This window comes from Choloepus didactylus, chromosome 7 (assembly GCF_015220235.1).
Source record: "Choloepus didactylus isolate mChoDid1 chromosome 7, mChoDid1.pri, whole genome shotgun sequence".
Classification (NCBI taxonomy): domain Eukaryota; kingdom Metazoa; phylum Chordata; class Mammalia; order Pilosa; family Megalonychidae; genus Choloepus; species Choloepus didactylus.
This window is the reverse complement of record NC_051313.1, coordinates 73,485,447-73,513,153: the sequence shown is the minus strand read 5'-3', so window position 1 is coordinate 73,513,153 and position 27,707 is coordinate 73,485,447. Positions and strand designations below refer to the sequence as shown.

Below are 27,707 nucleotides of genomic sequence, written 5' to 3'. Positions count from 1 at the left end.
TTGTGTGACTGTGATTGTGAAACCCTTGTGACTGACACTCCCTTTATCCAGTGTATGGGAAAATGGGTAATCAAATAAAGCCGAAAATAAATATAAATAATGGGGTATGCGTAAGAGATATGGGATATTTTGGGTGTTCTTTTTATTTTTTTCTTTAGATTGGAGTAATGAAAATATTCTAAAATTGATTCTGGTGATGAAAGCACAACTATATGATGATACTCTGAGTCACTGATTGTATAGTTTGAATGGATTATATGGTGTGTGAATATATCTCAATAAAATGGCATTTAAAAAAAGGCAGGGTGGGACAAGCTCAGAGATGACCTCCTGGTTTAGCACTATTACTCCGTCCTATTTGTTAGAAATAATACAGATCAAGCAGGTGAGGCAAAGGCAGGGTTTCTGATTTTGAGTTTCTGTAGGGCGGAAAACCTTTCAGAGCAGGTATCTTTTAGCCACTAGAGTAAGTAATGGGAGGAAAAGATGAAGTAAGAGAGACTTATAAGCACTAATTAATTTCCAGTCACATTACTTGGTCCAATACTAGAAAGCTCAATTCTAATTCTGAATAAACTAAGGCTAAAGGGAAGATAGTGCTGAATTAACGCTTAAGTTTGAAAATGGTTTACAGTGGGGTGGGGCAATATCATATTTATCAATAAGAAACACTTAAATACCTACTTGAGGGCAGCTCTAGAGTCAAGGGAATTTGAATGCCAGTTTCTTACAGGAAAATCTGTCAAGAGAAAAAGAAGTCTATTCAAACTTCCTTTGACAGCTCCATGATACTGAGGCCACTTGAATCATTCCCCCAAATCTTTAGAATTTCTAAAATGGTAAGAGAAAGTCTTGTTAATATTTTCATTGTTTTTCTGACAAGGTAATTCACTCTGTCAATTTGAAATTAAAATAGAGTTCTATTTATGTGCTGTATGTATATATTACAGTTTACTGGAGTCCTTTTAATAATCATATATATGCTATTACATTTATTGCCTTTCTATAAGACTTAAGAGATAATTTTCCATTTAATGATTATATATTCTAATGATAGTTGCAATTCATGATATTTGCTTTATGGCATATTGTTGGCCACGTCTATGATTAACCTGCTACTGCACCCTTGGCAGGAAAGCAATGCCACCTATAAGTCATTCAAGTCTTTTTTATGAGGATTTGGGACAGAATTAGTCCTATATCTTCAACCCCTAATAGAGTCCCAGGCCTACGAGCAATGCTGCAGTTTGGTAGTCACTACAAGAAACTGCAAAGTGGGGGAATCGCTAATGAAATTGCTAACAAAAGGAACTGGTCAAATTAAATGAGTGATTTTTAAAGAGTGGCATGGGGACCTTGAGACACGTTCGGGGGTCTGCAATATTTTATAATGATACAGTAATACATATTATTTGCTGTTTTCACTCTTATTGTCTCATGAGTATACTAGTGGAATTTGCCAAATGCTATATGATATATTGTATGAAGAAATGTATCAACATATGGAAAATCTACATAACTTGATGAATGAATACCTTCTAAATGACCAATGCATGATGTTACAAAGCCATGGGGTAACATCCATTTCAAAGGGCAAGAAAGACCAATGGATTTTATTGCAATAGAGGAGAAAATGTTCAATGATATGGTTTCAGATTCCACATTGGAATTAACCTTTAAGAAACACTACTTAAGCTTTGGTGTACTATTAAAGAAAAATATCCAGTTAGCTAAAAAGAATATTATAATAATCCCCCATTTTCTAACTACTGTACACAATGGTGTGAGGCTGAATTTTCTTCACATTTCTTAACCAAAACAATATACTGGAACAGACTGAAAACAGAAGCAGATTTGAGGATCCAACTGTTCTCTATTAAGTCTATTAAAGAGATTTGTAAATATATATATAACAATGCCACTCTTGCCTTGATTTTTTTTTTGAAAACACAGGTATTTTCATAAAAAGCTTTTATTTATGATAAGGTATAATGACTTATGGTTTCCAAATGGATTAATAAATATTTTTTTAAGATTCTCAAATTTAACTTATAACATGGTAAATACCAATAGATATGCACAGAAACAAAACCTTTTGGGGGACGGGGTATCCTCAGGAATTTAGAAAGGTGCCTTGAGATCAAAAAGTTTGAGAACTGCTACATTATATAACTAAGAATGTTCTTCTGCTGTAAAAGTTGGTTTGCATATATATTGCAGTTTTAGTTAAATATTGTCTTAAATTAATAATATATATAATTATTAATATTAAATTGGAGCTGCTACTTTGACGGGACTGTATTTGAGAAATTTACTGAAGTAAAAGCCAAACTAAATGTATACAGCCTCCTCTAAACAAGGAAGTAAATATGTAGTCCGATTTAGCTGACTGCCTCTTTGTGCAGAACATTCAACCCCATTAAGCAGTTCTCCATTTCTGCTATAGGGCCCTATAGGGTCCGGGACTGGGGGAGACCACATTGCACAAGATAGGCTGATTTCTGAAAGGGAAAGACAACTGTCATAGGCGGTTGCCTGCACTCATACATTTGGTTGTTTGTTTTACTAACCATGTATTCATTTCTAAACTACTGCAATACTAAATTCCTGAGATTTTGTGCATTCTCTCTCTTCCATCAACTAACAAAATGAGTCTGAACCCAGCCTACAGGTTGATGTTAAGATAACTAGGAGGAAAAGTTTTCACTGCTCAACTAGTTATAGGTAATCCTGAAGAATTTTCTTCTTCCTAAGAAGGAAATATAACTAAGATTTGTGGCCTGAAATCTTTTCTGAAATGAGCTATATACAAATAATCAAAGCTGCCTACCACAAGTTCCAGTATGACAGGCTCTGAAAACAAAAAGCTACTTCAAAAGAAAAACAAAACACCAGCACCATACAGACAGCCATCCTCATGAAAGAACAGCACAGAACTTGAAGACAGCACCACTAGGATTTTTCTGAAATTTCAATTTAGAGTAATACCCATGACTTTCTTGAGTTTTATTTAATTTGAAAATTAGTTAATATTCAAAATCACAATCAAGTTCCTAGATCTCTCCCTTAACCAATCAGTGGTGGTGATTATAATCTACTGTTAGAAGAAAAAAAAGACGAACTTAAAGTTGGATGAAGTAAAATTTGACCTCTGAATGAGGTACAAAAATAAAAGCTTAATTTCACACTAAATAAGAATCTCAATAGTAAATATTTCAAATTCTGGATTGGTTATTGATATTATAAAAGACAAAATTATAAATAACTGGCCAAAAGCCAAAGGCTTTTGGAAGTATGAAAAGGTAAACTAAAAAAGTAGAGAATAATTACTCTCAGGTGGGTTGCAGAGGTTATTCCATTCAGAAAAGAACTAGTACGGTGTGACAGCTTAAGTGAAATTATTGATCTGAGAGGAAGACGTTCATAATAACATTAAATGTTGATTTCATTATAATTTCAATCACAGCAGAAATTAGGCAGTTTAGAGCTCCTCACCAAACTGAGGCATAGTGTTGTTAAAACCAACATTCCTACCAATGAGAATAAACTTCTAAAACCAAGTCACTCCTTCATGTGCATGAAACATTCATAATCCCTTTTGAAAATAACTATTACAACAAAAATAAGCTTGGAAATTTGAAAATAATAGCTTGAAAGTAATTTTTAATCCAGAGAGAATCTAGACCATTTACAATTGCTTCAAAGAAAATGAAATAATTAGGTATCAATCTAACAAAACATGTACAGAGCTATATCCCCCAAATTACAAAGTTTTGTATATACAAAATGATGATGAAAGAAATAAGGATGACCTAAATAAATGGAGAGACATGCTGTGTTCAAGAATTGAAGGATTCAACATAGTAAAGGTATCAATTCTCTACAAATTTATTTAATGGAATTCCTATCAAAATCCCAGCAAGGTTTTGTAGACACAGACAACCTTATTTTAAAATCTATATGGAAAGGCACAGAATCTAGAGTCCATAAAATAGCTAAAATTTTGAAAATGAAGAATAAAATGGGAGGAATCATACTACCTGATGTTAAGGCTTATTATATATGCTTTAATCAAGAGAGGGTGATCTTGGCAGAGTGATAGACACATAGGACAATGGAACAAAAAAAAGAAAACTCAGAAATACTCACAAAAATGTGATTTTTGACAAATGTGCAAAAGAATTCAATGAGGAAAGACAGTTGGAACAATTGGACATCCATAGACCAAAAAAAAAAAAAAAAGAAAGAAAGAAAGAAAAGAAAAAAAGAATCTTAACCTAAACCTCACATCTTATACCAAAGTCAAAAGTTAACTCAAAATGAATCATGGACTTAAATGTAAACCTAAAACTGTAAAATTTGGGGGGGAGGGGGAACATTGGAGAAAATCTTTGGAGCTTAGGGATAGACAAAGAGTTCTTAGACTTGACACCAAAGCACAATCCACAAAAGGAAAATTTGATAAACTGAACCATATCAAATTTGAAAACGTTTCCTCTGTGAAAGACTGTGAAGAGGATGAAAAGACAAGTAACTAGAAGAAAATATCTGCAAACCACATATCTGACAATGGGCTTGTATTTAGAATATATAAAGAACTCTCAAAAACCAATAGTAAAAGTATGAACAAGCCAATTAGAAGAAAATGGGCAAAAAACATGAACAGACTAAATCAGATCTACAGATGGAAAATAAGAGCATGAAAAGATGCTCAACATCATTAGCCATTAAGCAAATGCAACTTAAAACCACAATAAGATAGCGCCACACACCTATCAAATGGCTAAAATAAAAAATAGTGATAACACCAAATGTTGTCAAGGATGAGAAGAAACTAGATCAGTCATATATTTCTAGTGTGAATTTAAGATAGTACATCTACTCTGGAAAAGAAAATGGCAGTTTCTTACAAAACCAAACACATGCTTACCATACTACCCAGCAATTGCAATCTCAGGCATATACCTCAGAGAAATGAAAATTCATGTTCACACAAAAATCTGTACATGATTGGTCACAGAAGCTTTATTAGTGAATGGCCAAAAACTGGAAACAACCCAAATGTCCCTCAACAGGATGGACTATAACAAACTGTGGTACATCCATACTATGGAATACTCTAACAGAAAGGAACAAACTATTGGTACATGCAGTAACTTGGATGGAGCTCAAGGAAAAAATTGAAATCGGCCAATTTCAAAAGGTTACATACTGTATTATTCCATTTATATGACATTTTTGAAATGACAAAATTATAGAGATGGAGAACATACTAGTGGTTAATAGGAGTTAGAGAAGGGGGAAAGCAGGGACATGGCTGTGATGATACACGGGTTAACACAAGGGATCCTTGTGATGGAACTGTTTTGTTTCTTAAATAGGGTAGTGGTCACACAAATCATACACATGTGATAAAACTGCATATAACTGAATACATATACACGCGCACCAGTGAATGCACATAAAACTGGTGAAATCTGAATAAGGTTGATGGATTGTATTAATACCAGTTCCCTGGTTGTGATATTATATTATAGTTATTCAATACATTACCATTGGGGGAAACTGGGTGAAGGCTACATGGGATCTCTTCCCATTATTTGCTTACAACTGCATGTGAATTGACAATTATCTCAAAAAAAAAAAGTTTAAAAACAAATTTTTAATCCAATATGAAAAAAAAAGAATTGAGAACACCTTAATTTCCAAGCAAATGCCAAACTACTGTTAACAAGTATTTCAAAGACTTATTACAGATAACTGATTTTTATGCTCCCAAATAAGCAACTGTATAATTTACCTCCTCCTACAACTCAGAATCTACAGGTTGATTCTATTTTCCCTCCCTTTCTTCCTTCTTGCTCCCACTCCACCAATCTCCCTCATAATGGGCTGTAACAGACAACTGCAGTATATGTGTGTAAATGTATGCATGCATTACAGTTCCACATTACACACACACAAACAAAGAAATATAGTTATTTACCATATTTATTAATTAGCATCCTGCTCTGTTTCTAATTTTAAAAGACGTTATATAGTACATTATATACTGCTCTTTAATGTCAGTTATTTATTATTTATGATGATAACTGCTTCCAGCCCCCACCCCCTGCCCCATCCCAGATACATGGCCCTTTTAAAAAAAAGAAGCCTCCATAGGTTTGCTTTGAAGTTTGACTTGATCATTGCTGGAGGTTTTACAATAGGATATCTTCTGTGCAATGAAACAGTCACCCCTTATCTGGGTTTTTATTTCTTGGAATGGGGCACACCCTACCCCCTAAAATGTACCATTACTAATTTAGTCATTCACAAACATGCAAAGAAATAAAAAACAGAAAACATTATATGGCATTTTTTACATGAAGGCCACAAAATGTCAATTTTACACACTATGGCAATTATAGTATCATTTTCAATTTTAGAGAGACAATCAAATAATCAAACAGAGTATTTCCCAAAACTGCCTAAGATCCATAAAGTTAAGCATTCATCCATCAATATATGGACCATTAATATATACAAACCTTTGCATCTTGCTCTTAAACATACATCTTAAATTTCTCCTAATTTCTCACTTAGAAAGATGATACTAAAAATAATTTTAATTTCTAAGCAAATGCCAAACTTCAATAAGCAGCTTAAACAGAGCACATTAAATGCCCAATAAGAAACAACAGAAGACAGCACAATTAGAAGTAGAAATATTACCTTAATTCTTCTCTCAGTGTCATCTAATTTTAACTCTGCTGAGACTAGTTTCTTTGCTAAATCATCTCGTTCAGGTAGGTGTCTAGCTTCAGAGATCTTTTTCAGTTTCTGTAAGGAAAATTTTGTCCTAAATAGTTCACCTTCTGTATCTTTCACCCTTTTCTCAGTTGCCCGTTCTTTCTCTTGAGATTTTCTTAAGCGTTCTTTGAGTGCTGTAATCTCATTGTTATGTCGAGCAATGAGTTGTGAAATTTCATTTTCTGTATCTTCAAACTTATTCAAGGCTTTCTCCTGTCTGTACTGAAGTCTTTTCAAAGCCTTATTTTCTTTCAGCAGCTCAACTAACTTGACCTGGAGTTCAGTGACTTCATTCTGCAACTCATTGATTTTTAGCTGTCTTGCAGAAAGAACCCGTTTTGTAACAAGATCAGTATCTTTCAGAGGTGGCTCCCTATTGAGGCTCTGGGAACGATATCCCACTTGGATTCTCCTTTTGTTTGGTAGACCCTTAGGGCTTGGTTTCCTTGGGGCTAAAAAAGAAACAGTAATAACAGAAAGTGAAGGCTGTATTGAATGTAGTATTTATTCATACTAACACAAGTGGATTCTTAATATTCTTTAGGAAAGGATTTTACAATATTTAGTTAAATATCAAGTTTTATTCAGAGCTCATTTTATAATGTTTCTATTAAGAAAGGTTTGCTACCTTTTAAGGGAGGTCAAGAATATTTCAATCTATCAAAATGACATCCAAATACTTTACATGAAATTATTATACACTGCTTTAAAGAAAGCAGTATTAGGATTAACAATTTCTAACTTTATATATAAGATGGAAAGTCAGAATTCAAACATGAGGGCATCAGCATTGCACACTAATAAAAACTGGATTAAAACAATGAGGCATTTAAGTCATTTGGCCAAGATATTTAGGATCATTATTTGAAATGTGGAAATGTGTTTTCTCTAAATCAATTAAAACTCTTTTTCTTTATTAAAGGGAAATGAGATGAAGCATACTGTATGGCGAGAAGATATGAATTTAACACTCTGATTTGCCACTTAACTCCTTGGGCAATTCAATTAAGTCCTTCCATGACCATATCACCACCTATATAACTAGACCATTGTGACAATTCAATGAAGTATGTATGTAAAACAGAAAGTGTTACACAAACATTCTCTGTTAGTAATAAGTGCTTTCATCCCATTTGTCAGTGAATGAAAATGGAAAAGCAGTACAGATATAATTCTAAATGCTTTCTCAGGAGATTTCTTTTGTGAATATTCATTCAAATCAGTAATTTGAGAACAAGACAGAAACAAAAAATCACACTCTAAAAATGTAAGGACATAAAATCTTTAAAATGTACATATTAAATCACATTTCATGAAAATTCTAAATAATGTTATTATTTTTACTGAAAGCTCATTAATCTTAAGTTTCAATATATAGAGCATCTGCCCTTTAAAAGAGGCATCTGGAAGTCTGCCACAGTTAAAAAAATCTCCAAGATGAGACTGCCTTTTTTCAAGGAGGAAATGCATTTCAGAAGAAAGAAAACAAAGAAAAAGTAACAGATGTAACTTTCCCCACCCACCTCACCAGCTAAGGATACTCTGCTTCCATTATGTAAACAAGCACAGAAAAACAATATTTACAATTTCGTATTATAAAGTTCCATTTAAAAGATAGAAGATTTTATAGAAGCTGTTTTGAATATGCGTTGACTTAGGATTCCAGCTTTATATTTGCCTGAATACATGAGAGGAACTGGTAATAAAAACAAATTAGGGAATACCTAATCACAACTTTGAACCTACACAGTCCAATATGGTAGCCACTAGCCACATGTGGTTACTAAGAGCTTTGAAAGGTGGCTAGTCCAAATTGAGATGTGCTGCAAGTGAGAAATACACACTGGATTTTGAATACTTAGCACACACAAACAAAAGAATGTAAAATAGTTCAGGATGTTTTATATTGAGCATTATAGAAATAATATTTTGAATATGTTGAGTTAAATGAAATATATTATTAAAATTAATTTCACCTATTTCTTTCTAAAATGTCATTATTAGAAAACATAAAATTAAACGTGTGGTTTTATATTTGTGACTTGCATTATATTTCCATTGGATAGCAATGATTTAGAGTGCAATCTTAAAATCTGAAGAGCCCATCATTTTAATTTTCTTTCTGAACGTTCTGACTTAACAAAGTTTTGGTGTGTGGATAGACAGATAGATAGACAGATAGATTATTCTGGAATATAAACTCAGCTCTTGGAATGACTGAAATGTTACACATAAAAGTTATTATTCATAAAGAAGAATGTTAATTGATCCAAATCTCTGATTTTTATGTATAAGATTACATTGCTTGGAAAATTATATTTCATATCAACAGCAACCAATTTTATTTGAAAAAGTTAAAGCCTACATAAGAATCAAGATCACAATTCTCCATTAGTATTTTACTTCAACAACTTAATCAGATACCAAAGGGCATCCACAAACCACTTTTTATATCCTAAAAATTTGAACATTTATTTTTAGCATATTCTATTGGTATGACTAAAAACTGATCATTAAAAGTGCATTTAACCAGGAAAGACAGAAGAAGATGGTGGCACAGAGAGAAGTGGAAGCTAGTTTGTCCCCCTGGAACAACTAATAAATAACCAGGAAAAACTAGTAAATAATCTGGAATAACTGCAGGGGGACAAACATGACTGTCCACTCATCATACACTAACCTGAATTGGGAGGAATGCCTGAGATGGCAGCATAAAATCTGTAAAAAAAAAACTGCGGACCCAAGCCCAGAGCCCCCTCCCCCCACAGCCTGAACTGCAAAGCCTCGTGGTGCTAGAGAGCAGCACTCTCCCAGCAAGCGAATATAACTCAGCTGAGCTCCAACTGGGGTTTTAATTATCAAGCATGGCCTGCTCAATACAAGCTACGAATTCCCAACAAGCAGACAGAGGCTTTTGGTGATGACTGACCTTGGAGAGCCAGAGGGTGGCCGTGGGTTGGCCCTGAAGGGGGCTTTCTAACCCTTTTTCAGCTCAGTGGAGAAAACCTCAGCCATTTTCAGTTGCCAGTGCTCTGACCCAGACAAGGGTGGAGACAGCACAGGCAGAGAGACTATTCAAATGTAAATGACCTCTCCCTAGGGGGTATATCTTCCCTAAGACAAAGAAGGTGGCCTTCCATTCAGAACCAGACCCCAGAAACTGGGGGAAACAGCCACAGGCCACACCTCCCTACAACAGTCAGGAGCTACATGCTGACAGGCGCCACCTGCTGGGCAGAAAAGCACAGCGGCTTGGGGCCTCACAGGGTGTCTAAGAAACCCTCAGGGAAACCGGATACTACTGCTTCCTTCTAAGACCTGAGCCCGTTCTGGGCTGGAAAAACCTGATTGGGGTAATCAAGGAAACCAGATGCTTAGACAACAGAAAACTACAACCTACACTAAGAAAAACAAAGTTATGGCCCAACCAAAGGAACAAACTTACACTTCAACTGAGATACAGGAATTGAAACAACCAATGCTAAATCAATGCAATAAGTTTAGGGAAGACATGGCAAAAGAGATGAAACGTATAATAAAAAACACTGGGCGTACACAAGGTAGAAATCAAAAGTTCGAAAAAACAACTGGCAGAATCAATGGAAATGAAAGGCACAACACAAGAGATGAAAGACACAATGGAAACATACAACAGCACATTTCAAGAGGCAGAAGAAAACACCCAGGAACTGGAGAACAAGACACCTGAAAGCCTACACACAAAAGAAAAGATAGAGAAAAGAATGGAAAAATATGAGCAATGTCTCTGGGAACTGAAGGACAACATGAAATGCAGGAATGTACATGTCTTTGGTGTCCCAGGAAGAGAAGAAGAGGGGAATAGGGGCAGAAGCAATAAGAGAGGAAATAATCAATGAAAATTTCCCATCTCTTATGAAAGACATAAAATTATGGATCCAAGAAGTACAGCGTACCCCAAACAGAATAGATCTGAACTGGTCTATGCCAAGACACTTAATATTCAGATTATCAAGTGTCAAAGATACAGAGAGAACCCTGAAAGCAGCAAGACAAAAGTGATCCATCACATACAACGGAAGCTTGGTAAGACTATGTGCAGATTTCTCAATATAAATCATGAGGCAAGAAGGAAGTGGGGTGATATATTTAAGATACTGAAAGAGAAAAACCACCAACCAAGACTTCTATATCTGGCAAAACTGTCCTTCAAATATGAGGGATAGCTTAAAATATTCTCTGACAAACAGATAATGACAGAGTTTGTGAACAAGATACCTGCTCTACAGGAAACACTAAAGGAAGCACTGAAGACAGAAAGTAAAAGACAGGAGTGAGAGGTTTGCAAAACAATTTTGAGAGATAGCAGCACAGCAATGCAAGTACACTGAACAAAGAGGACTGTGAGTATGGTTGAAAGAGGAAGGTTAGAAGCATGTGGGACACCAGAATAAAAGACGAAAGATAAAGAATGGGACTGTATAACTCAGTGAAAACTAAGGTGCTCAATGATTGTAATAAAAGCTACAAATATGTTTTTACATGAGGTAGAACAAATGAATGTCAACATTGCAAGGTGTTAAAAATAGGGTGGGATTGGGGGAAAATACAATCAATGCAAATTAGAGACTATAATTAACAGAAACATTGTATTATGCTTCCTTTAATGTAACAAAGGCAATATATCAAAGCTAAATGCATATGGGAGGGGGGGTGGGAATAGGGGAAGGGCATGAGACTCCTGACATTGGTGACGTTGTCCGACTCTTTATTCTACTTTATGTTAATGCTATCTTTCCTTTTGTTGTTTTCTAGCTGCCATGTTTTTTTTTCTCTTTCTTTTTTCTTTTTCTTTTGTCTCTCTACCTTCTTTGATTCTTCCTCCTTCTTTGAGGAAGAAATGGAGATGTCCTTAGATAGATAGTGATGATGGTGCTGAATACATAAATACGTGACTATATAGGGAACCAACGATTGTTTACTTAGGACAGAATGTATGGTGTGTGAACAAAACTGTCCTAAAAAAAAATGGGTTGATGAAGAAACCTTGAGGGCACTCTACTGAGTGAAATAAGACAGACACATAAGGACAAATATTGCAGGGTCTCACTGATAGGAACTAATTATAATATGTAAACTCATAGACATGAAATATAAGTTACCAGGATATAGAATGAGGCTAAAGAATGGGGAGTGGTTGCTTATTATGAGCAGAATGTTCAACTACGTTGAACTTAAACATTTGGAAATGGACAGAGGTGATTGTAGCATGTTGTGAGAATAAATAACAGTGCTGAATGGTGTGTGAAGATGGTGGAAAGGGGAAGCTCAGAGTCACGTATGTCATCAGAAGGAAAGGTGGTGGTTAAAAGAGGGAATGTATAAAACAGTGAATCTTGTGGTGGACAATGCTGTGATTAATTGGACAAACATTAGAAATCTCTCTCATGAACTAGAACAAATATATGATACTATAAGTTAATAATAGATGGGCATATAGAAAAAAATATATACCTATTGCAAACTATATACTACAGTTAGTAGTATTTTAACATTCTTTCATCAACAGTAACAAATGTACTAATCAATAATCAATAATGGAGAGGGGGTGGTTAGCAGTATGGGAGGATATCAGTTTCCTTTCTTTTTCTTTCTTTATTTTTTGGAGTAATGAAAACATTCTAAAAATTGAGAAAAAAATTATTGTGGTGATGGATGCACAGCTGTATGATGGTACCATGGGCAATCGACTATACACTTTGGATCTTTGGATAGTTTTATAGTATCTGAACAATCTCAATAAAAAATTTAAAAAGTAAAAAATAAAAATAAAAAAAGGTCACACTGAATCAAATTTTACTCTATAGAAGTAATGAGCACCCATAAACCTACAGTGGCAGATGAGTAAAATCAGTAAAACTGAATATGGATCTGTTATGTAAAATAAAATAGTCGACTGCATTGGGTGTTGCTGGAGGGATCCCTTTTCAATAAAGGATTTTTCAGAAGACAAAAACAGTTGGGGCATTCCGAGATAAGGGAACAATAGAAGTCACCTGTATTAGTTAGGGTTCTCTGGGGAAACAGAATCAACAAGATATCTATAAATAGAAAATATTATAAAAGAAAAAAAAAGTGCACTTAACAAAAACTCAAAAATATTTCCCATCTTTGGATTACCATTTTAGTTTTCATTTTAAAAACTATCAAGATGAAATACAGTGCTAACAGGATTGTAGAAGAAAGATGATTGGCTGTCATGTATAACATTCTTCATCTGTCCCACAAGTGTGTGGAAAAATACTGCTTTTCTTCCTTCAGGTGTTAAAAGTAAAATTTAACTTATTTTAAAAACACAGAGAGAGAACCTAAGATGGCGGCTAGGTGAGACAGGGCAAAAAAACACCTCCGTGAAAAACACTAGATAAAAACCAGAAAGTGACCCAGAACACGACTTCCAGAGTAGCACCAGCCAGAAAAGGTCTGCTAAATCCACAGGGAACGTGCATTTGGCGAAACCAGGAGTCTGCATTCTGAAATGAGTGAGTGAGTCGGCTGAGTCCCTCGGCCACGCTGCAGTGTGGGGAAATGGTGGGTTGGTGTTTGGAGAAGGACTAGTTCTTTAAAAAAAAAAGAAACCCGGGAGCAGCTGCAGATACGACGGGAGCGGGCTGGGCTAATGCCTCAGTGTCTGGCATGGAGGATACCCCTTCCCACACACACTGCTGATTGTCTCGGGCCCAGGGGAGCAAAGGGGAGTCAAAAGGAGAAAAAAAAACACACAACTTGCAGCCATCTCCCCGGCGAGTGGGGGCACACCCACCCGGGGCTGAACCCACAGCACAGAGCCGAGCCAAGAAACCCAGCCTGACAGGGAGTGTTTCCTGCAGCACCGCTCACATGCCAGAATATCGGCTGTGGACAGTGGCCTTTAATACACCCATGGCTGACTGTCCTGGAGCTGGGAGGGTGGAGCTGTGCGGAAAGGGGGAAATTAATGCGTCCCATTCAATCATCTTTGAAGCGGGCTGGGAACGCCCCTGCACTGCCTGGCATTCCAGGGCTTCCCTAGAGGCTGGCGTGCACTTGTGATGTGGCACAGCCCTCCCTCCCTCAGTAGAGGTCCTGGAAAAGCACAGCAGGGAAGGGGGAACAGCTTGAAAATCCCAGGGAACCTAGGCCAATACCAAGGACTTTGGGGTCAGCTGCAGAGAACAGCCTTAAATCTCTGGGAACACCTGGGAGGTTTGATTATTAAACCTGCCCTTCCTCCCTAACCGCTCAGACACACGCCCCTCATTCAGGGCAGACAGCACCGACAACACACCCAAATTAAGTGCACCAATTGGACCCCACAAGAATCAGATCCCCACACACCACAAAGCTGGGGAGAACTGACTTGAGGGGAATAAGTGACTCACGGATACCATCTGGTGGTTAGTTAGAGAAAGTGTATGTCACCAAGCTGCAACCCTGACAAATTAAAGATCAAGTAAAGCAAATGCCAAGAGGGCAAAAACAACAGAAAATCTTAAAGCATATGATAAAACTAGATGACATGGGGAACCCAAACCCAAACACTCAAATCAAAAGATCAGAAGACACACAGTACTTGTCACAATTAATCAAAGAACTACAGACAGGCAATGAGAGCATGGCATGGGATATAAAGGATATGAAGAAGACCCCAGAAGAGCATGAAGAAGATATTGCAAGAGTAAATAAAAAAATAGAAGACCTTATGGAAATTAAAGAAACTGTAGGCCAAATTAAAAAGAATCTAGATACTCATAATACAAGATTAGAGCAAGTTGAACAATAAAACAGACTCCTCGAGGACCACAGAACAGAAAATAAAAGAACAAAAGAAAGAATGGGGAAAAAAATTGAAAAAATTGAAATGGATCTCAGGGATACAATAGATAAAATAAAATGTCCAAATTTAAGACTCATTGGTGTCCCAGAAGGGGAAGAGAAGAGTAAAGGTCTAGAAAGAGTATTCAAAGAAATTGTTGGGGATAACTTCCCAAACCTTCTACACAATATAAATACACAAAGCATAAATGCCCAGCAAACTCCAAATAGAATAAATCCAAATAAACCCACTCCAAGACATATTCTGATCAGACTGTCAAATACTGAAGAGAAGGAGCAAGTTCTGAAAGCAGCAAGAGGAAAGCAATTCACCACATACACAGGAAATAACATAAGACTAAGTAGTGACTTCTCAGCAGCCACCATGGAGGCGAGAAGGCAGTGGCATGACATATTTAAAATTCTGAGAGAGAAAAATTTCCAACCAAGAATACTTTATCCAGCAAAACTCTCCTTCAAATTTGAGGGAGAGCTTAAATTTTTCACAAACAAATGATGAGAGAGTTTGCTAATAAAAGACCTACCCTACTTCAGATACTAAAGGGAGCCCTACCGACAGAGAAACAAAGAAAGAAGAGACAGATATAGAGAATTTTAACAGACATATATTAGAATATTACATCCCAGGTCACTGAGACACACATTCTTCTCCAGTGATCACGGATCTTTCTCCAGAATGGACCGTATGCAGCGACATAAAAACAAGCCTCAATAAAATAAAAAATAAAAAAATGAATTTGTTCAAAGCACATTCTCTGACCACAATGGAATACAAATAGAAGTCAATAACCACCAGAGACTTAGAAAATTCACAAACACCTGGAGGGTAAAAATGAGGGGGAAATGAAAACATTCCCAGATAATCAAAAGCTGACGGACTTCATCACCAGTAGATCAGTACTATAAGAAATGCTAAAGGGAGTTGAGCAGGCTGAAAGGAAGGGACACTAAACAATTGACTGAAACTACATAAAGAAATAAAGATTTCCAGTAAAGATCACATGGTAAATATAAATACCAATACTACTGTATTGTTGACTTATAACTACACTATTTACTTCCTACAGGATGTAAAATACATAACCTGCAATGATAAATCAGTGGTTTTGGACTCAATGTAAAATATGTAATTTTTTACAAGAACTACATAAACGTGGGTGCATGGAGGAGTATAGGAACACAGTTTATGTGTCCTATTGAAGTTAAGTTAGTATCAAAGAAAAACAAGATTGTTATAGATTTAAGATGTTAAATTTAAGCCCCATGGTAAACACAAAGAAAGTATCAGAGAATATGACCAAAGAGATGAAAAGCAGAGTAGGGGTTCCGAGAAGTAGGGGAAGGGGCAATGGGGAGTTAAGAAATGAGAGTAGGGTTTTTGTTTGGGGTGAAGGGAAACTTCCAGAAATGGATGGTGGGAAGGTGATAGCATTGCAACATTCTAAATGTGATTAATCCCACTAATGGAATGCTAGGAAGGGGGTGGAATGGGAAGATTTAGGTATATATATGTTTCCACAACTAAAAAAAAAAAAAATTAGACAGTCTAAATAGATGACAATTAAATGCCAAGGATGATCCTGGATGGGATCTGAAGATGGAGGAGAGGAGGCTCAAAGGGACACAGATGGGACACACACACAAAAAAAAGGAAATATAGAATGTAAGCTTTATATCAACGTTGAATTTCTTGAACTTCTTAGCTGCGCTTAATGAGATTGCATAAAAGAATGTTCTTGTCCATGGGAAAGGTATATGTGAATTATAGTTTGTTCAAAAGATATGTGCAGCTTGCTGTCATATGTTCAGAGGACAGAGCAATAGATGATGGATGTCAGATAGGGAGGGAAGAAGGGAGGGAGAGAGGGAGGGAGGGAAAGAGACGGTGGTGTGACAGGATCTTAAAGGTGATGGATTAGGGTATTGGGGGAGGGGGTCGGGGTATGATGGAGTTCCATGTATGGGGTTTGTACTGTTTTTGCAATTGTTGCTGTAAGACTGAATTTATTTCAAAATAAAATTTATTTAAAAAATATAGTAAAAAACTAACACAAAATCAAGATACAGTTATGTTACTTATAAGACAGGGAATGGATTAAATGTATAATATACAAACATATATAACCTAAACTATTATTAAATTTTATACATATAAATGGTGATAGAGCACCAATTAAAAAAAATAAAACAGGTGGAAAACTTCAAATGAGGGGTAAGGAAGAGTATGCTATCAAACACAGAAGTATGCAAATTCTAGTATTCAAGATGCTGTTTTAATCACACTTGTTCTTTCCTTAGTTTCATCTACACTGGTGATTAAAATTTAAACCAAGAGAAACTTATTGTTTATGGAAAGGTATCAATGTGGTCCTGTCAACTGGTAAAAGGCAGAAAAATTACCACAGATTTTAATTCATAAAACAGGGCAAAGTAGAAAACACTGCACATCAGACTGAAGACAATAGAATGATGTTTTTCTGGGTGACGCTGAAAACTATTTTTCACAGCTTTTTCCCAATTATCTTATGAAATAAAGTAAGTTCTGACTAATTGGATGGCCTCCTTAGTTGCTTCTGGGGAAAGAGGGAAAATTAAAATATTCCTACCAATAATATCCTAGGTATGCAAATTGTTTCTTGGGAATAAATAGGCATTTTCTAAGCTTCAACCATTACGGTCTATTTGTTCTTAATTATATAGCAAATTTTAATATCAGATCATGCTCTAAACCACAATTAGAACAGGAGGCCTTCGATAATAGAGATTTTGATCAAGAGATCAAAAAACCTGCAGCATTGCACTTTGAAAAGAAAAGGCACCTAATTGCTAAAAGTATGGTCATCCCTGGGGAGACAGATGGAAATATATGCATATTCTTTGTAGGTTTTAATGAGTAAGTATTAATTTTCAAGGTAAAAATTTATAAAGCCAAATCTAATTACACTCTTGCTTAAATCTTTTCAATGGGAAACTATTCCCCACAAAAAGAGGTCAGTATAATAGCATTGGAATGCAAGGTATTTAAAAAACTGGTCCTGTTTTCCTTTTCAGCCCCCAATTTTACCTCCTCCCAACTTGCAATTTAAATTCCTACCATTCTTAAGCCCCTCTGTTATAACTGTGCTGCATTTATAAAGGAATACTATAATTACCTCACTTAGCATAGCTTATTTTCCTATGGCTATTTTTTGTGGCCCTTACATATTTGTTTACTAAGAACATGGGGTTTTCTTTTTTTTTTTCTTTATTAGAGAAGTTGTGGGTTTACAAAACAATCACCTATAACATACAGGATTTCCATATCCCACCCTATTATTAACACCTTGCCTTAGTGTGAAACATTTGTTACTATTAGGGTTTTCTTGATCAGTGATTCATTTATTAAGATGAAGAGGAGATTTATGGAACATTACAGAGTCAGATGTGTATAAATACCTATTTCTAGACTAGGAACACTTCAGTAAGAAAAATTATTTCTAATGATTAAAATGTTTCCATTATATCACAGTTTGATAGGAAATAAATTAGAGTGGAGGTCCCAAGTCCCAAATTCCACCTTCTGTTTATTTGAGTTTTTGCATTTCGCAGTAAGCACTACATTGCCTGGAGAAGGTAATTTTACTCAGTCTATAAAAATGCCCCATAACCACTTCATATCAATGCATTTCACTCCTTTTTCAAAATGAAGATACAGAAAGGTACAATGTTTTGTGACTTTTTTTGTCCTAACAGTACCTCAGAAACTCCATGACAAGCATTTATTTAGAAAGTAAATAAAATGAGAAGCCTTAGCTGTCTTGCTTTCTTTTGTATATTATATGACTTCAAATATAACAAAGGTTGTAACATAGCAACATAAGCAACATTTATATCAATTTATAAGAAATACATAATATTCATTTCCAAGTTAAGTAATAGTTCATTAATAGAAGAGTTTCATTATACAAGCTTTCCTTAAGCACACAAAATGAATCTTCTAAGACCATCACATTCTTTGAAAAAATACTTACCTTGGTGATGTACTTGGCTATCTGAAATCCATCCTTTATGATGTTTTCCCTTAATACCTGTGGGTGAAGACTGGCCAGAAGATTGTGGTGTAGTTCTAAAATCAGATGATTCATAATAATGTTTGCCTGAATTTCCTTCTTCATCAGTATCTGGACTTTTTTCTCTTTCCCCCATTGTTTTGAAAAATGTTTTCTATTCACATAATTTCATAGATTCTTTTCTCCACAAGCGTCCATGACAGAACTGAAGCATATTTTATGGTCTTCATATTCTGGCGATAATATTCATTTCTTTACAATTTGTTTTCTCCACATATCCAGCAGTCCAACATTCACAACGGCAACCACAAGATATACTTTTTCTCCTACAATTAAGGAAGGGGAAGAAGACTCATCATATAGTTGTAAAATAGTCCACCTTTAGATTTCTATAGATAATTACAATGAAAGCTACTAAAAGCAAAATAGTTTTCATTTTTAAAAAGAGGCTACAATTTAATTTATATGTATTTTCTTATAGTTATTTACAATAATTGGAGAAAAGACAGATTCTACCATAGTGTTGTTAAATAAAATACCATGTAAAATGCCTGACACATAAATGCTTCTCAATAAATAATAAATGTTAGCTGAATCTGACTCCTTGAATCTTGAGACTTACAAAAACAAAAATGATGATTTTTAACAGGTCAATAATGATCAAATCTCCAGTAGGTTTTTTCTTGGGGGAGGACAATAAAAGACAAACCTGTTAATAAGAACGAAGAAAAATATCTAAGATTGACTACTCAAAAATGTCAAACTAAAGTATTATAAAAATCAGCCAAATTAAAAAAAGCATTTGATGAAAAACATTGGCAAACATAATGGAAAAACGGCTACCATCATTAACATGCACATAAATAACTCTTACTACCCACCCCATAAGAAAAATGTGGGGTCAAAAGCAGGTCTAGGAAGTAATTGGTTTAAATTAAAATAGAAAGTCACTGGTCTCCAAGAAAATGTCTTTAAGAGCAAAGATGGAATTGCAGGATATAGACAGAACAAGTAAGAAGACTCTAGATATTAGTCATAAAAGAAACATGTTTTTCCGTCTCAGTAAGAATAAAGGACAATTAGAACTTTCAAGGAAAAAAAAACCCTTCATAAGTAGCATGCAGTAGAATGCTGAAACCATCTAAAATGAAGCATGAATTAAATCGTAATCCTTCATAGTCTAAAATTGCTAATGAAATGAATAATATAAGCATAGAAGTATAAGCCAATTAAAGAATGTGCTAGGGAGCATGACCTGGAAGATGAGGTAGAGGATATTTCCTTTTTTTCCCACTATTTACATATATTATTTTGTTGGGAGGTGAGAGAGTGTGTGCTTGGCCATATGCAATGAGTGACAAGTAAATCTGTCTTGTGGATTCTTCCCCTTTGCCATGAAAATCGGCAATTTTAGATGGAATATGTCATAGTGAGTTAATTCTGATACATGCATGTTAACAAATTATCTTAATTGATACCATATAATTAGCTGAATTTTTTTAATTTTTAATTTTTGGATTGTATAGTTCTATGGATTTTTTTTTCCTCTGGTAACTTATATATAATCTAAAATTTCCCATTTTATCCACTTTAAAATATACAATTCAGGGGTATTTATTACTTTCACAAAGTTGTGCCTCCATCACCTTCATCCATTGCCAAAACTTTTCCATCATCCATGCAGAAACTCCATACCATTTAAACATTAACTCCCCATTCCTCACTACTACACAGCCCCTGGTAACCTATTTCCTGGTTTCTGACTTTATGAATTTGCATATTCTGCTTATTTCATATCAGTGAATTCATACAATATTTGTCCTTTTGTGTCTGGTTTATTTCACTCAACATGGTGTCTTCAAGGTTCATCCATGTTGTACCATGCATCAAAACATCATTCCTTTTTATGGCTGATTAATATTCCATTGCATGTATATAACATATTTAATCTATTCATCTGTTGATGGATAGTTGGGCTGCATCCACCTCTTGGCATTTGTGAATGCTGCTGTGAACAGTAGTGTGCAAATATCTGTTCCAGCTTCTGCTTTCTACCCTTTTGAGTATACATCTAGATGCGGGATTGCTGGGTCATACGGTAATTCCATACTTAGCTTTCTGGAGAACTGCCAAACTTTTCCACAGCAAAGAATCAGCCATTATGCAGGAGACTTCTGTAAAAGCTAAAATGAGGAAGACTTACTACCAGTCAAACATCCAGCATGGCAACTCCACTTTTCCTCTAGTGTTTTATGTCCAGAAGAAACGCCTCTGTACTTTTTTGCATGGAAGGCAGAAGAGGTGAGGGGCCCGAGGGTATTGCACTGTCACTGTGCATGGACTTGGGTGTTGTATTAGTTTCTTAGCTGCTAAAATAAATACCATGTAATGGTTTGCTTAACACCAGGAATTTAATGGCTCACAGTTTCAGAAACTAGAAGGCTTGTTTCCCCCAGGCGCTGGTATCTTATGGCTGGCCAGCATTCTTGGGGTTCCTTGGCTTTTCTCTCATATGGCAATGCACATGGCAGCATCTTCTCACTTCTCTTCTGGGTTCCACTGATTGTCAGCTTCTGGCTGCTCCTCGTGCCTTCCTCTTCTGTGTCCTATTTCTTTTGCCTATAAAGACTTCAGCCGTATTGGATTAAGGCTCACCCTCATTCAGTTTGGACACAACGTAACTGATAACATCTTTAGAGGTTCTATTTAAAAATAGGTTCACACTCACAGAACCATGGGTTGGGACCTGAACATGCCTTTTGTCGATAACATGATTTAAACTCCAACAGGTGGTGTTTCATTTTGCTAAAGCTGCCAAAATGCAATATACCAGAAACAGACTGGCTTTTAACAATGGGGATTTATTAACTCACAAATTACAATTCTAAGGCCATGAAAATATCTGTATCAAGGCATCAACAGGAGAATACCTTCTCTGAAGAAAGGCTGCTGGCATCTGGGACACCTCTGACACATGGGAAGGCATATGGCTGGTATCTGCTGGTCCTTCTTATCAAGGTTTTGTTGCTTTCAACTTCTGGCTTCAGTGGCTCTCTCAGCTTCTGTGGATGTGTCCTTGTCTCTCAGCTTGTCTGAGCTCTCTGGGCTTTTTGTGTGTGTCCTTTATCCTCTCATAAAGAAATCTAGTAAAAGGGTTAAGACCCACTGTGAATGGGATGAGTCACATGTCAACTGAAATAACCTAACCAAAAGGTCCCACCTACAACAGGTCTGCACCCACAGAAATAGATTAAAAGAACATGGCCTTTTCTGGGGTACATAACAGCTTCAAACCATCACAGGTAGTTTCCAAATATTCTTCCATTCTGCAGGTTATCTTTTCACTTTCTTGATAATGTCCTTTGATGCACAAAAGTTTTTAATTTTGATGAAGTCCAATTTATAAATTTTTTTTGCTGTTATACTTTTGATGTCATATCTAAGAATCCATTGCCAAATGCAAAGTCCTGAAGATATTTCCCTATGCTTTCTTCTAAGACTTTCATAGTTTTAGTTCTTATATTTAGACTGTTGAGCCTGTTAAGTGAATTTTTGTATATGGTGTGAGGTAGGGGTCCACTTTCATTCTTTTGCATGTGGATATCCAGTTTTCTGAGCACCATTTGTTGAAGAGACTGTTCTTTCACTACTGAGTGGACTTAGCATCCTTGTCAAAAATCAATTGGCCATAAATGTGTGGGTTTATTTCTGAACTCAATTCATTTCCATTTATCTATATGTCTGTTCTTATGCCTATACCGCACTGTTTTGATTACTGTAGCTTTCTAATTAGTTTGAAATCACAAAGTGTGAGTCTTACAACTTGCTCTTCTTTTTCAAGATGGTTTCGGCTCTTCAGGGCCCCTTGCCTTTCCCTGTAAATTTGATGATGGACTTTCCCATTTCTGCAAAGAAAATCATTGTAATATTGATGGGTATTGTACTGAATCTGTAAATCACTTTGGAAATTACTGACATCTTACTTCCAATCCATGAACAAGGGATGTCTTTCCATTTATTTAGGTCTTCTTTAATTACTTTCAGTAGTGTTCTATAGTTTTCCATGTATGAGTCTTTTATATTCTTGGTTATGTTTACTCCTAGATATTCTGTTCTTTTACTTGCCAACGTAAATGGAACTGTTTCCTTGATTTCCTTTCTGAATTGTTTATTGCTGGTGTACAGAAGCACCACTGTTTTTTGTGTGCTGATCTGGAGAATATTTTCTTGTTATCTTTACAAAAGTTCTGATTATTTAGGTTCTATTCTGAAGAAAGGCAATATTTGTAACCTAATCTTTCAATTTGCTAAAGCTGCCGGAATGCAATATAACAGAAATGGACTGGCTTTTACAATGGGGGTTTATTAGTTCACAAATTTACAGTTCTAAGGCCATGAAAATTATCCCAAATAAGGGATAAACAGGACGATACCTTCTCTGAAAAAAAGGCCGATGGCATCCAGGGTCTTCTGTCACATGGGAAGGCATGTGGCTGGCCCTGCTGATCCTTCTCTCCCAGGTTTAGCTTCTGGTTTCAGTGGATTTCTCCAAAATGTCTCTGGGCTTCTGTCCCAGCTTCTCTGTGCTCTCTCCAAAATGTCTCATAGAGGACTCCAGCAAGGGGATTAAGACCCACCTTAAATGGATGGAGCCACATCTCCATGGAAATACCTAATCAAAAGATCCCACCCACAGTAGGTCTGCCCCCACAAAATTGGATTAAAAGAACATAACCTTTTCTGGGGTACATAACAGATCCAAACCAGCACACCTAAATATACTGCATTACTTCTATTATGTAACAGTTCTTCATGACATTTAATGAACAAGTATTCCTTAGGAAATAGAGCAACCCCAAATCAAAACTTTCTTTGAGAATGGAAACATAGACATGCATGAAAGTTTACCCTAAAAAATTAGTCCTTAATCTTTGTAGAAACACTGCTGCTTGGCTGACAGTGATGTCAGAAAAATAGCTCAAACATGCAGGCAAATAAGTGTAAACAAATTAAAGAAAAGAAAGAAAGAAAAAAGACATGAAAAATGAGACCAAAAAGAAAGGAAGAAACAGATAAGGATGAGATAAAGCAACTACTGAACAATAACTATAACTTTTCTTTATAACTATTACTTTTCCTTATGAAAAATTTTAAAGAAATAAAAACAAATAAAGTTCCATAGCTTTATAAAATCATAACAATTTAGCATTGGAAGGAATCTAAGGAATCATCTAGTAGTTCAACTCCTTTCCAATCAGATAAGCACTGCCTCATCTTTGAAGCCACCTCCACCTACATACATCCCATATCCTCTGCCTCCCTCCTGCTAAAATGGAAGAAGTAATTCTTCTCATCTTCCCTGAACCCTCTCGCCAACTCAAAAGACTGTGCTCCTGCAATTGTGCCCTCTCTACAGGATCATTCCTATCAATATACAAAGATATTTTGATAAAGCGGTTGTTGTTTGACTCCATTTCCCATTGCATCTACAACCCAATTTCTCTACTCCACTTTTACAATAAAATTTTCTTGGAGGAATAATCTAGAATGCTGTCTCTACTTCCCTTTCGACCACCTTGTTTTTAGCCCACCAGGCAGACTACCATTCCTACTAACCCCTTCAAGTACCTTTTGTCAAGGTTACCAATGGCCTTCATCTTGCCAAATCCAATAGTCAATTCTCAGGTCTATTCATACTTGACCTCACAGGAACATTTGACAGAATTAACGATTCCCTCTGTTCTAAAATATTCTCTTCTCTTACTTAGCTTCCATACATGTACTTCTCCTCTGTTGAATCTGCCTCCTCTTCCTGATCTCTAAATGCTGAGGGACTCAAGACATCACACCTTGGCCCACTCTTTTTCATCTACACTCCCTCCTTAGGTGATCTTACTTAGTCCTCATTTATCCTGAATTCCAGATTCCTATATCAACCTTCCTAGTTGACAACTCCTTCTGGTTATCTAAAAATCATCTCAAACTTAACATATCCAAAAGTGATTTAAATCAAGACCCACTTCTACTATTCTGTCTTCTTGATCTCATTAACTGATCCCTCCATCTACTAAATTACTCATGCCCCAAATCTAGGGATCATCCTGGATTCCTTCTTCCCCCTAATTCCACCTTCAAACCAACTGTAAAACCAGATGGTTTTAGCTCCAAAATATATTCCAAATATGACTATTTCTTACCATTCCCACTGCTATCACCCTAGTTTGAGCAACCATGTTCTTTCACTTGGATTTATGCAATAGCCTCCTGATATCCTACTTTCATTCTTGCTTCCTTACAGTTGGTTCTTCACACAGCAGTCAGAGAGCTACTTAAAACAGAGATTACAACCTTCAGTGGCTTCCCACAGAATCAGTATCCTTAACTAGGCCTGCAAGTTCTGATAAGATATAGCTCCTCTGCCTACTTCTCCATCCTTATCTCATGCAACTCTTCTCCATATATGCTGGTTTGGCCAAAATGACCTTCTTTTGTGCCTCCAACATACTAAGCATGTTCCCAATTCATAGCTTTTATACTTGCTGCACCCTCTATCTAGAAGGTCCTTCCTACAGAACTTCACAAAGGTGGCCCCTTCTCTTCATTCCATTCATAATACAAAAATGACTTTCTCAAAGACAACAATTTTATTAAAGTAAGCCCAGTCACCCTTTACTCGATTTTATTTTCTTCATAAATCTTGTTACTATTGGAAACAATCTTCCATTTATTGTCTTTCTCCTCGTATGAGAATGTCAGACCTATAAGAACAAAACCCGTCTCTCTAGTTTACCACACCACCTGCAACACCATTCTTTAATTATTTGTGGAACAAATGATTATTCTATAATGCTATTCCAAATAGAATAGTTTTATTTCTAAAATTCTGCTTAAAAGGCAATTTTAAATCTTCCCTCTTTCAAAATAATTACTTAAGACTTACTTAAATGCCCAGAACCATTACCATCATAAAGTTGGAATGTTTTCCCTGAGTTGACCTAATGTGTGTTTGGATGAAAAAAGTTTCACCTGCAGTTATGCCAATAATTTCTATTTGACTACGAAACCATTCATAGCATTAATTAGTAGCAAGTAAAATTATTCCCTTAAAGAAAAATGTAATTTACATTAACAGATGGAACACTTGAAGATTTATATTCCATATATAGTTTTCCAACAATGTAAGCTAATTCTTTGTGACTGAGAATGAATCAGTTAACAGTTTCCCCCAGCTATAAACAGGTGGTGGGAAAATGTATTCCTTTAGCTCCATCAAGGATAAAGACTTAGCTATTTAAAAGCAAAGAAGAAATATTTCAAGTTTTGTCCAATTTAAACTGCTAACAACCATTTATTTTCTAAAAATGACCAAGAATGCTACTATGGAAATGCTAGAAAACTTTCAAATCTAATACCTGTCATTTGTTACGCAAAAATAAACTTCTTTAAAAAAAAGTGTCTCAAACTGCATAGGGTGCACATGATAGATCAGAAAAAAGATTAGCTAAAACATTTTTCAATACCAGAATAGTTTCTTTACAAGTCCAGTTTCAAATGAATCAGAAAGTAAATAGAAGTTATTAGCTCAATGTAAATAAAATAAAATAATCATCTTCAATTCATGTGACTCTAGGAAAGACTCTAAAGTTTTAAGAGAAAAATGTCTAAAATCAAGGTATTGTTAATTTTCAATGTTTCCCTGTGCTCAGGTTCTTTGTATAAAATATTGCTTCCTGGCTACCACTGCTACCGGCAAAGAGCACAAACAACAGGCAAGTAAGCAAGTAAAATGAAAATAAACTAAGCGAGAAAAATATGAATAAAGAGAGCTCTCCCTCCCAAAAGGAAAATAAATAACTAAAGGTAAGATAAAGGTAAAAACTATATAGCTGCATTAGAACTGCAAGTACTTCTTTCCAATAAAGGAAGAAACAAATAGAATGAAGTAAAGTTTTTCACTCCTCTACTTAACTGTTCCAGGATATCCCTAAACATTTCTTTAACCTACTACATTTATCTAAACAACATCTACTCTTGCCTAAATATGAAACTATATTTAGATTTTTAAGTACCATTTCCTAGAACCTCAATCAAATCACAGTAAATCTTTAAAAGTTTAAAGCAGGCTTCCAGAAAGATGGCGTTTTAGGAGAGACAGAGCAAAATTCTCCTCCATAAAAAACAATAACTAAAGGACAGAAAGCACCCCAGAACAGCAGTTCCATGATGAGAAGGAGAAAGTTCTGAAAACAGCAAGGGAGAAGCAATTCACCACATACAAGGGAAACAACATAAGACTAACTACTGACTACTCAGCAGGCACAATGGAGATGAGAAGGCAGTGGTATGACATTCAAAATTCTGAAAGAGAAAAATTGCCAGCCAAGAATTCTTTATCCAGCAAAGCTCTCCTTCAAACTTGAGGAAGAGTTTAAAATTTTCACAAACAAATGCTGAGAGAATTTGTTAACAAGAGACCTGCCCTAAAAGAAATACTAAATGAAGCTCTACCAGCTGAGAAAAAAAGAAAAGAGAGAGAGGCGTGAAGAAGGGCACAGAACTGAAGAGTATTAGTAAGGGCACCCTGAAGGAAATAGAGAGGGAGAAAAACAGATCTGACAAATTAAAACCAAAGAATAAGATGGCTGATTCAAGAACAGCCTTCACAGTAATAACATTGAATGTGAATGGATTAAACTCCCCAATTGGCAGAATGGGTTAAAAAACATGAAACATCAATATGCTGTTTACAAGAGACTCATCTTAGACCCAGCGACACAAAGAGATTGAAAGTGAAAGGATGGAAAAGAATATTTCATGCAAGCTACAGCCAAAAGAAAGCAGGGGTAGAAATACTAATTTCAGATAAAATAGACTTTAAGTGCAAGGATGTCATAAAAGACAAAGAAGGATACTATATACTAATAAAAGGGACAATTCACCAAGAAGAAATAACAATCATAAATGTTTATGCACCCAATCAAGGTGTACCAAAGTACATGAGACAAACATTGG

General features: G+C 35.7%; 1 protein-coding gene across 2 annotated transcripts in view; it reads right to left on the bottom strand.

Moving 5' to 3' along the window:
- Window positions 1–27,707, bottom strand: part of LCA5 (lebercilin LCA5) — a 74,230-nt gene that overhangs the window by 22,707 nt on the left and 23,816 nt on the right. Inside the window, exons 1-3 of one of the 2 annotated variants that reach the window (XM_037844877.1) lie at window positions 23,129–23,175; window positions 18,657–19,021; window positions 6,715–7,244 (exon numbers count right to left, since the gene is read on the bottom strand). In XM_037844877.1, the coding sequence (XP_037700805.1) occupies window positions 6,715–7,244; window positions 18,657–18,831 (705 nt within the window). In that variant the 5' untranslated portion in view covers window positions 18,832–19,021; window positions 23,129–23,175. Of the gene's footprint in view, window positions 1–6,714; window positions 7,245–18,656; window positions 19,022–23,128; window positions 23,176–27,707 lie in introns of those variants that run through there. The other variant, XM_037844876.1, reaches the window with a different exon arrangement.